This window comes from Chionomys nivalis, chromosome 6 (genome assembly GCF_950005125.1).
Source record: "Chionomys nivalis chromosome 6, mChiNiv1.1, whole genome shotgun sequence".
Classification (NCBI taxonomy): Eukaryota; Metazoa; Chordata; class Mammalia; order Rodentia; family Cricetidae; genus Chionomys; species Chionomys nivalis.
In genome coordinates this window covers 98,125,235-98,136,333 of record NC_080091.1, presented here as the reverse complement: position 1 = coordinate 98,136,333, position 11,099 = coordinate 98,125,235, and the positions used below count along the sequence as shown (strand labels likewise).

General features: G+C 44.2%; 1 protein-coding gene across 1 annotated transcript; it reads left to right on the top strand.

Annotated features, from left to right (window-relative positions):
• The first annotated feature begins 515 nt into the window (after positions 1 to 515).
• On the top strand, positions 516 to 9,464 carry Ccng2 (cyclin G2). The gene is made up of 8 exons (XM_057773047.1): positions 516 to 769; positions 1,626 to 1,763; positions 2,295 to 2,432; positions 3,993 to 4,243; positions 4,425 to 4,503; positions 4,597 to 4,695; positions 6,434 to 6,639; positions 8,123 to 9,464. The coding sequence occupies exons 2-8, from the start codon at positions 1,626 to 1,628 to the stop codon at positions 8,244 to 8,246; spliced, it is 1,035 nt and encodes a 344-aa protein (XP_057629030.1). The 5' UTR covers positions 516 to 769; the 3' UTR covers positions 8,247 to 9,464.
• The last annotated feature ends 1,635 nt before the right edge of the window (positions 9,465 to 11,099 follow it).

Sequence of the window (11,099 nt, the reverse complement as noted above, 5' to 3'; positions counted from 1 at the left end):
TAACCGAGGACCATAGATGCCACCCACCCAAGCATGCGCAATCCAGACCCCGGAGTTGCTAAGGCCCCCGAGGAAGATAAGAGATTCAGGATATGGCGAGAGCCAATCAGAGGACGCGATAGTTCATCAGTCAGCCAATCCAGGATCGAGATTAAATCAAGGCCCCAGCGTCCGGCGTGCCCCACCCGTATCCAATCAGAGAGCCGGCAACTTTGGGCGGACTTTTCAAAACAGCGAAAACAAAACAAATCGGGGACCTTTAAAAGGTGTGATGCGTCAAGAAACGGTCTCCTTCCGCCCTCCAACCGGCTCTCTCATCTTGGTCCCCTTCCAAATCCATCCCGGCGTGAGACTGAAATCCAGGTTCCACTCTCCACCGCAGAACCTGGCTCGGCAAGGCTAAGAGGAACAGAGGCAGCTAAGAGAGGCCGGGCACGGAGGCTGGGAGCAGGGACTCTTTTCCGGCTCCATTGAGAGGATCCCTCCGCGCGGAGTCACGCGCCCCGCCCCTTGGGGACGTCTCAGACTGAAAACAAAAACAAGGGGTTTGCTCAGCTCGGAGTCTGCGGCGGAGCCGGGAGGACGCGGCGGTGCGGGGCGGGCGCTGCGCCCCGCTGAGGAGCAGGATGCGGCCGGGGCTGTGAGGCCGGGCGGCGGCCGGGGAGGTCGGATGCGGATCCCGGGGCACCGCTGAAGCGGCTGGTCCCCGATCTCGGAGACGGGTCCGGACGCCCCCGCCGCGCCGGTTCGCGACGCCGGGGCCGGCACGGTGAGTGGGCCTCCCGGGCGGCTCTGGATTTCGTGGTTACGGATCGGGATCGCGGCGGTGGAGTCCCTCGAGAGCTTCAGGGTCCCGCTTCAGGGTCTCCAGCTGCAGCTCAGGGACTGACAAGGGCTACGGGGATGTTTTGAGGGATGGGTGGCCTCACGGGGGTTGACAGCCCCGGGGCTCAGCACCGTTGCTGAAGCGAGGTATTGTGTTCAGTGCTCGGCGCAGGCCGACTGGACTCCTGTCCGCCACCACAGCTAGGCGGGCCGCCGTGTCTTCAACGGTGGGCTCGTCTTAGCTGCAGAAGCCTAGGGGGACAGCTTGGAGGTGGGCTCCGCCGGGGGGTGTCCCTGGGGCGGGGCTCACGGGGTGGGGCGGGGCTCCGGAGCCGCCTCCTTCCAGTTCTTTGTTCAGTCTCGAGACTCCCCCTCCCTTCTCGCCTATTGTGCAACGCTCCGCCCCAGAACCCGCTTCTGTGGCTTCAGTTCTCGGGTCCCTCGCATTCCTCTAGGCAGAAGTCGCTCTTGTATTGTTCAGGTGATGCGGACAGTTGGGGCACATTACGCCCCTTGGACAGTTTTCCTATTTCTCAACGCTGCCGGCCGGAGGGCTAATCTGACCCAGCCCTGGCCAGCGGAGGTGACCGAGATCCTTGTCCCATGCCACGCCTCCTTGGCTTTAGGGGAGGATTCTCCTGGGGCTTGAGAGACGTGACCGATCCCCTCACCCGGGTCTGGCTTGCGTGAGCTGGGGCGTCCCTAGCTGGAGGGCTCGTGGCCAACTCTTTCTTCTCTGCTCGCTCACTCCCTTCCTACGCGCATTGCATTCTTAACCGGCCACGGTGTGTTTGCTGCAGATGAAGGATTTGGGGGCCGAGCACTTGGCAGGTGGCGAAGGGGTTCAGCTTCTCGGATTGTTGAACTTCTATCTGGAACAAGAACAAAGATTTCAACCTCGAGAAAAAGGGTTGAGCTTGCTGGAGTCCACCCCAGAGGTAAGTTTGAGAATTGGTAGGACTTGGAGAAGGCAACTTCTTGTTTTCTCCGGTTATGTTAATAGTGAACGCTACAAAGTTAAATCCAAAAATGGCCTTCCTGTACCAAGAATAGCCTTAAACTGCACAAGGTTATGCTCTTGGTCTAAGTGGAACTTATACCCAGTGTAGTGTAGAGGCAGGCGTTTCTTCAAATGGTGGGGGCTTCCTACGGAATACTTAGGATAGGATCTTTAGTTATTATAGAAAACAAAAGCCATCAAAGAACTCTCTCTATTCCAAGGGAATTGAGTTCTGCTGGAACTGTCTGGAATGGGGCAACAAACATGTCACCTTACATTGAGTTGCTAAAGCTCTTCTGTATTGGGTAATTTTTAAAAGCGGTGATTTATGTCTTATATCTGAAAGTACATAGATAGCTTTAGGTAACTACTCATAAAATGTTGAAAACTACAGGGGGAGGTATAATTTCCGGACCTGTGTGTTCAATCCTGAGAAAATAAACTTTGATTCTTGTTTTTTTAATTTCAGAATGATAACACTTTATGTTCAAGATTGAGAAATGCCAAAGTCGAAGATTTAAGAAGTTTAACTAACTTTTTTGGATCTTGCACTGAAACGTTTGTTCTGGCTGTCAATATTTTGGATAGATTCTTGGCTCTTATGAAGGTATTTAATCGTTTTTATAAACTCTACATTTTTTTCTTTGATATCTTTACTTTCAATTTTGTTTTTGTGAGACACGGTTTGTTTTTCTTGTGTAGCTCTGGCTGTTCTGAAACTAGCTCTGTAGGCCATGCCCTGACCTCTGTCTCAGAGACTTGCCTGCCTTTTCCTCCACCTCTCCCCCCCCTCCAAGGGCTGGGACTAAAGGTGTGTTCTACCACATCCCACAAATTTACATTTTTCAGTATCCGGTGCCCAACACAGTGTCTAATGCACAGGGCTCAGTAATATTTGTCAGATAGATATAATAAAGCACCCTATCCATAAGCTTAATCAGAATTGGGATGGTTCATGCTGGAGAGACTGCAAAACTGTATTTCTAGATCTTAAGTAAGGCTTTGTTTGTAGTCTTAATGTGTTCTCTTGAAAGACATTATGAAAGGAACACCATCATGTTTTCAGTACCTAGTTTACAGGGGCTAGGGGAGGTGGAAGGTGAGAACTGATTAAAATTCACTTGTTAAAAAAAATACCATGGGCCGGGCGGTGGTGGCGCACGCCTTTAATCCCAGTACTTGGGAGGCAGAGGCAGGTGGATCTCTGTGAGTTCGAGACCAGCCTGGTCTACAGAGCTAGTTCCAGGACAGGCTCCAAAACCACAGAGAAACCCTGTCTCGAAAAACCAAAAAAAAAAAAAAAAAATACCATGATGATATCTGTTAACAGGCTTAGAAAACTGCCCAAACTGACATAAGAGATGCTAGACTTTTTATAAAAAGAAAAAAAAAAGTAAAATCCTGCTTTGGGGGAGAGGTTTTAATATTTTCATTTTTAATCATGTTTTTCTTGGAGCATACATGTTTTTTAACACTGAAGCATGACGAACAGAATGTAATGGTATGTCCAACTTGACCTGCTGCCTTCCCTGTAGGGCCTTTCAAGTAGGGAGCCACGGTCTCTATTGACAGTCAGGAGCAACTGTTAAAAACTGTGGAAACTCTATGGCACATAGGACTGCTGTCAGCTGCTGGGTCACCTTTCAGGGCACCCATCTGTCCATTGCAGCTCTACATATGTCCCCCACACGGCATAGTCAATCGGGTGCAATCCTGGGCAAGATTGCATTATGTAATGGTTGAGCTTTGTATAAAAAGAGCAGGTGCAGAATTGTCTTTCTTCATCCAAAGCAATAGAATGCTGTGTGGTGTGTGGATGGATGTTCATGTGTTCAAAGGATTATTTGAGGGAAGATGTGCTATTCTGTTCTATTAAGTCTGAAATATAAAGCGCAACTCAGTGCTAGAAAGCAAGTTTTTGAGCCAGCTTTGGGATTATTTTTACATGCATTTAAATTTAATAATTGCTCATATAGCCAGTTTTTTTTTTTCAATTTTTTTTTTCAGTTTTTTCTTTTTAAAGAGAGGTGACGGTCTAAAATGTAAAAATAATTGCAGGTAAAGAAAGGCAAGTGCATGTAAGAGAGGCAGCCTGATGTTTGCTCAGGTGTCTGTGTGGCTACATCGAAGTGGTGATCGTCGGGATTCCCTTTGTTCTGTGTTTTAGGTGAAACCGAAGCACTTATCTTGCATTGGAGTCTGTTGCTTTTTGCTGGCAGCTAGAATAGTGGAAGAGGAATGCAATGTCCCGCCCACTCACGACGTGATCCGGATCAGTCAGTGTAAATGCACAGCTTCTGACCTTGAACGGATGGAGAGAATCATCTCCGAGAAATTGCACTATGAGTTGGAAGCTACTACTGCCTTAAACTTTTTGCACTTGTACCACGCAATCCTATTCTGTCACACTTCAGAAAGGTGAGTGGGACTCATGAACTGCCCCTGTGCCTCGAGCATCGCTTCAGCTGTCAGTAGGAAATTAGAGTGCCCAGAAATCGATGTTCTGACTCCCTCTGAACTTGCAGCTTAGATTTGAGTCCTTCAAACTCAAGTAACTTCTCTGAAGGTTTAATAACTCTTTCTTCTCTGCTTTGTACAGGAAGGAAATACTGAGCCTCGATAAACTAGAAGCTCAACTTAAAGCTTGCAACTGCCGGCTTGTCTTTTCAAAAGCAAAAGTGAGGCTCGTTTTTCTTACGTACATTTCAGTTGCTATTTCGAGTTTTTCCCTAATGTGTGTGTCCATTTTTATTTATTTTATTTTTTTGTAGCCATCTGTATTAGCTCTGTGCCTTCTCAATTTGGAAATAGAAACAATAAAATCTGTTGAATTGCTGGAAATTCTCCTGCTTGTTAAAAAACATTTGAAGGTAAGTATCTTTAGGCCTGGTTTTTCTGGTATCATAAATAATTTATATAATACCTTGTGAAATTCTCAGCATGTGTTCATTTTTCTTGTGTGTCATCTGTTCTCATTCTCAAAGTACCACTTTGACCCAGACATTATTAAGCCAGAAGAAACTCTCACTTAGCCCAGCTTCTTTCTGAGTGCAGGTGCTCCTTTGGGGACTTGTGCCCTGTGGCAGGGCAGCTGTGCACATCCTCAGCTGTGCACTATGACGTACACTGAATACACTAAGGTGATAATTGGTGTGCCTCATATCTGCATGTGTAGGCCTGAATCACCTCAGTAGCACTACCAAAATTATCAACAATTTTTTTAAAGCCCCATAAGTGGGCCACCCCTGTAAGTTTTTGCAGTTGTGATGAAAAGCAAAACAAAAGCACAGTGCTTTTTCTTACTTTAACTAATAGTCTGGTTAAAGAAATGCAGATTTTAACATGAAATAATGTTTGTTGTTACTGTCACTAAGTATTAGATAATAGTGAATATAAGAAGTACTTTGGGGTTATTAGCAAAGAAATGGGCGGTCCAGGAGAGGTGCTGTGACTCAGAGCCTGATGGAAAATCTGTCATCTGTAAGAATGGAGGTTTGGATAGGAAAGACTTAGGCTAGGCAAGTTGGGGACATCATTTTAAGGTGGACTGGCTGGGCTGCAGTCGCAAACAGAGATAAGTGCATCCAACTCAATGGCAGTTCTTTAGAAGCCAAGTATTTAGAAGAGTCAAGGAATCATGGGTGATTCCTTGGATCTAATGTACTAAAGTTTGAGTGTTTGAGTTCAATACCCAGAATCTACAGTGAGAACTGCCTCCACAGAGTTGTGTACACACACACACACACACCAGCAAAACTTTTTTTTTAAAAAAAGATGATCAAGTGTTCTGAGTTGATGAAAATCGAAGGAGATGACTAAGGAGGTACTGTAGAGTACTTTCACTAGGGACTGGTGCTCGCCACATTGCAAAGAGCTAAGGATGTAGCCAGACTCAGTGGAAATAGAGGCCAAAATGATTTGAAAGAATTCATTTTTAAGTCAGATGTAATGTCATATTTCAAGGTCCCAGCACCTCAAAGTCTGAGGCAGGAGGATCGTGAGCTGGAAGTCAGTTTAGGCTACATAGTGAATGGGCTTCTTGAGCTTGGTGAGCCATCAGACAGGGAACAAAGCCCTTCTGCCTGTGGTAGACGTACACACAGTGTGAACTCCTTGTTGGGAGATGTTAGCTTTTGTCTGCCGCAGTTCTGTTTCTCTCGGAACTCCAGTATGATGGTGATGCATGAAAGCATCTTTGTGTTTGGTGAGATCAGCCAAGTGGGCATTCTCCAGGTGGGGAGACGCTGCCTTTTCTGGGAATTTCCTCTTGGATAGTGCTGACTTTAGTTTGTGTCTGATGCCATAGTATAGATGTATATTATAAGGAATCCAAACTGATTTGTTCAAGAAATATTTGTTACAGAAAGGAAATTTTTGTAACAAAGATGTTAAATTTCTTTGGCATTACTAAAAAATGTACTTGGTGCTTTTTTTTTTTTTTTAAAGGCTTGGTTTTAGGTCAGTGTTTTCTTAGAACAGGCAAAATTTTTCTTAGTACCAAGGTCATAGTCTCATTAACTAAATCAGAATACCTAGCACCTGTGATTTCAAGGGACAGCAAAGTCCGTGAACCATTATTATAACAGCTTCACTCATCTTTATGCCTAGATTGGCGACGCAGAATTCTTTTATTGGAGGGAATTGGTTTCTAAATGCCTCGCAGAGTATTCTTCTCCTGCGTGCTGCAAACCTGACCTGAAGAAGCTGGTTTGGATTGTTTCAAGGCGCACAGCGCAAAGCCTGCACAACAGTTACTACAGCGTTCCCGAGCTGCCGACCATCCCAGAGGCGGGCTGTTTCGACGGAAGTGGAAGGTGAGCCAGCCCCTCCCACAGACTAAATAGATGATAGCTTTTGTGCATAGAAAATAACTATAAGGGCCAAGAAGATGTCTCCGCAGGTCAGGTCACTTGCTGACAAGCTGGGTTTGAGTCCCAGAGTGGAGGGAGAACCAACTACAAACACACACACACCACTCACACCACTCTTCCTCCTTCCCTCTCTTCTCCTAAAATAAGTAAATGTAATTAAAATTAAAAGAAGAAAGACCTGGGAGTGGAGATGTAGCTCATTTGATTTTGATCCCTTACAGTATGTAAACCAGGCGTGGTGGCATTGCCTATTGTCCCAGCACTGGGAGTCGGGGACATTTGAGGTCATTCTTGACTGTGGATGGAGTTGAAGACCACTGATAACATGATACACTGTCTGAAAAATAGTAAACAGAATCCCCTGTGGAGAGTTGTAAGAGAAAATCCCTCTTCACATGTCGGGGTTTTTCCAAGGCAGGCAATTAACCAGTGGTTTCTTAAAATTAATAGCTTGTAAACCCCCACCTCAAAACAACGCTTTTTGTCCTCTCCTTACTCTTTAAGACACAGCTCCATTATTAAAACACAGGCCACAGAAGCTATCCCCAGGCTTCTCCCTGTTGGTGTCAGTGGTGCTGTGGGAGGAGGGTGGAGTCCTGGACCCTTCACCACTGATACGCTCAAGTTTTGCCAAATGCCACCTCTTACTTTTGTTTGTAATTTGAACTTTACTAAATTTGATACTTTCTGCTGTCAGGTAAGGACCAGAAACTCCAGTTTCATAGTGAATGTTCTTGCTTTGGCATTTGAGAGAACCAGTGGTGGAGTACCCAATAGAAGGAAGACCTTTAAACAGACCACAGTTTCACTGCTGGACTGATGACACTTAGAATTATGTAATTACTTCTGCTAATGCTTAATGGTACAGGCAGAATAGATGCAAATAGTAATGAGGTAGCTCTCTTAAGAAAACTATTTTTGCCAGGTGGTGGCGGTGAGGCCTTTAATTCCAGCACTTGGGAGACAGAGGCAGGCCAATCACTATGAGATCCAGGCCAGCATGGTCTACAGTGTATTCCAGGACAGTCAGGGCTACACGCAGAGAAACCCTGTCTAGAAAAATCAAAAAATCCAAATCAAACCCAAACAAAACCTGTTAACTGAATATGGTGGTGCAGGCCTTTAACCCCAGCACTCAAGAGACAAGGGCAGGAGGATCTCTGTGAGTTCAAGGCCAGCCTGGTCTAGAGTTCCAGGACAGTCAGAGCTATGTAGATAGACTCTGCCTATAAACAAATAAATGAAAACTATTGTTAATGAAAAAAAAAGTATTCTAGAGAATAGACTTGACTTTGAGCTCAACCCAGCTGCGTAAAATAGTGGTTAGCTTTTGAACATGGTGCGTAGACTGCACCAGGCTTTTTATTTTGCCTGCAGACATCTGTGTATTGAGCAATGACACCCTCTTTTGTCTCTTTCCTTTCAGTGAGGACTCTTGTGAAGACATGAGCTGTGGAGAGGAGAGTCTCAGCAGTTCCCCTCCCGGGGATCAAGAGTGCACCTTCTTTTTTGACTTCAAAGTGGCTCAGACACTGTGCTTTCCGTCTTAGAATCCACATGGTCTGTGTCAGAATTTAAAGGATGTGCACCTGTTTCAAAGCAATAAATGGGGAGTAGGTGGCTCTAGAGTGCAGCCCCCATCTAGACAGGAATTACACAGGCCGAAATACCTACCTTCTATTTATTAGTCAGGTCAAGTCTGGCCTGTTTTCATATTTAATCCTAAGCCATCAAATGGGTTAGTGCCTCTTAACAGTACTTTATACGTTGGCACTTTATTTTCTTGTTGACTTTATCTGTGGGGAGGAAGGAAGGTGCTGATCCTTTGTTACTTTTCAAGATTTTTAGAGATGAGTAGTGTGACTCATCGTAATCTGTAGAGCCTTCAGGTGTCTATTTAACAGATGGGGAGTGTGCAAGTGCTTCCTTAGCAGGGCAGTGGACAAGCCTTCGTGGTTTGTCTCGATTTCCTTCTCCCCTGTTCTCAGAACAGACTATACAGGACTCTGAGTGTCAAACACCAATAGTGTACTGTCTGATGCAGATCCTATACATTGCGAGTTACATTGACATGTCTGTGAATTTTAATTTCTAAATGTCTTGAAATTTCTTCTAAAGCAGAAATTTTCATCAGGTTAGGGTTGTTAGTTGCATTCTTAATACCTAAGTATTGTCAGACTGTAGTATTATTTTGTTATCTAAAAGGTCCATAATCTGCTAGTTTTGCATGCATCTGTATGAAAACAGAACAGGAAATGGAACAGATATGAACAGAACAGGAAATGGAGTTGATAAGCGCTGATTTAGTTCATCTCACTTTCTTGTATTGAAAAGTCTGCATGATTACTTTCTAATTGTTTTGTATTTCACATTTCATAATGTATATGGGTGCCAAGGTTTGACTATGAAGTGAAAGAACTCCAGTGTTTGTAGTATTAGTTCAAAGCAATTCTGTGTGGTGATACAGCCATAAGGATGAGGAAGTGTGCACTCTGTACACAGAGATTTTGTACAGAGAATTTTTAACTTTATAAACCTATGTGAAAATGTAAATCTTTAAAAATGTACATAAAATACTGTATTTTTTTACCCTGTGTGTGTGGTAATCTGGTCAGTGCATGTAAATATAATTTATTGTGTATTCTATATTCCCAGACATTGATGACTTACTTTTTATTAGTAAGTCAACAACCACTGAGGTGTTTTCCAAAGTAGGTTTTTTGAAGTCAGAGTATATTGTAATTCAAAATAAAAATATTAATGGATTCTCCTTACAGTAGTTTTTAATTGATTTTTGGTAAAAACACTTGGTGATTTCATCAAAAAGGCTTGAAGTGAAGCTGAGGGTTTCCATATCGGCTTTTTAGCTGCCGAAAAGCCCTCCAGGTATGGTTCCTCATCAATTTGGCCCTGAGTTTTGGAAATACCAACAGGGAATCTGTCACTTGAAAGTTGGCCTACTTCTGGGGTGGTGGATTCATCAGTGATGGCACACTGATCTAAATGTTTGTTTCTTCAGTGTGAAAGGCAGTACTATGTACTGGGTCAATAAGATGTATTTGATGATGGAGTTCACTAGTTTCTTAGCATCTTGCTTTTTGTATCTCTCAACTTTTTATTTATTTATTTATTTATTTATTTATTTTGAGATAATAGGGTCTCTCTACTTAGCCTTGGCTTTCCTGGAACTCATTATGTGGACTGGGTTGGCCTTGAACTCAGAGATCTGCCTGCTTCTGCCTCCCAAGTGCTGAAATTAAAGGCATGCATCTAGTAAACTTGTTTTCTAGTTGGTTAGCAAACCATACAAACTGAGTATAATTTTTTATGTGCTGTCTCTGCCCTGGAGGTAAGGGGCATGACTTCTGTCTTACGATTTCTGTTGCTGTGAAGAGACACCATCACCACAACAACTCTTAGAAAGGAAACATTTATCTGGGGCTGGCTTACAAGTTCAAAGGCTTAGTCCAGTATTCATGGTGGCGTGCAGGCAGACATGGTGCTGGAGAAGAAGCCAAGAGTTCAACATCTGGATTGGCAAGCAGCAGGAAGAGAGTGACACTGGGCCTGACTTTAGCATCTGAAACCTCAAAACTCAACCCCAGTGACACACTTCCTCCAACAAACAATAGGCCACTCTCTGGTGACCAAGCTAATCTATGAGCCTACGGGGGTCATTCTTACTCAAACCACCACAGCTTCCTACCTTCCCAGTGAAGAATCTGCTCTAGGGTGACCCTTATTTGATAGCTTTGGCAAACCACACTATGTTCTGGTTCTGATTTTGATGGTTGTGCTGTAAAGGTCATTTGTGGCCTTTCTGATCTTGTGAACCTCTTCAGTCTCTCCAATTGCCTCCCTTTTCTTACTAGGTCTTGTCACTGGGTGAATCTGCCCATGGTTCCGTCTCTTCTACTTCTAATTTTTGATATATTTAGCCTAGACCTCTTCATTGAGCTCTCAAGTTATCATTCACCCTGGCCATTCTACCGGGAAGTTTCTGATTATTCCTAAACCTGTTCTTGTATGTCTATCTCACTGAATCAGAATTTACCTATTCAAGACAGAAACTTGGCTGATATCTTTGTCTCCTGCTTGTGTTCTGGAAGAGTCACTAGCCACATTTGGAGAACGTCATTTATATTGTTATCTCCATACCGGCTCTCTTTTTCTGCTACTGGTTTGGTTCAGATGACCCCTCTACCTCTTCTATCAGTTTGGTTACTATGCTATCCTCAATATCTTTTATTTCAGTTTTGGTTGGTTTTGGTCCATACTTGCTATCAACCTTTTAAGACATGCAAGTAAGACTGTCTTGAAAAATTGTTCAAAGGGTCGCTCTCATTAAGGGGGAAACCTATGTCATGATATATAGGTCTCATGTTCTTAACCTGTCGCTGGCC

Bases quoted from the DNA above. Each gene is read 5' to 3' on its own strand.
- Ccng2 (XM_057773047.1), top strand. From the start codon at position 1,626: ATGAAGGATTTGGGGGCCGAGCACTTGGCAGGTGGCGAAGGGGTTCAG. The intron at 4,244-4,424 runs GTGAGTGGGACT...TGCTTTGTACAG, and splicing joins TTCTGTCACACTTCAGAAAG to GAAGGAAATACTGAGCCTCG. The intron at 4,504-4,596 runs GTGAGGCTCGTT...ATTTTTTTGTAG, and splicing joins TTGTCTTTTCAAAAGCAAAA to CCATCTGTATTAGCTCTGTG.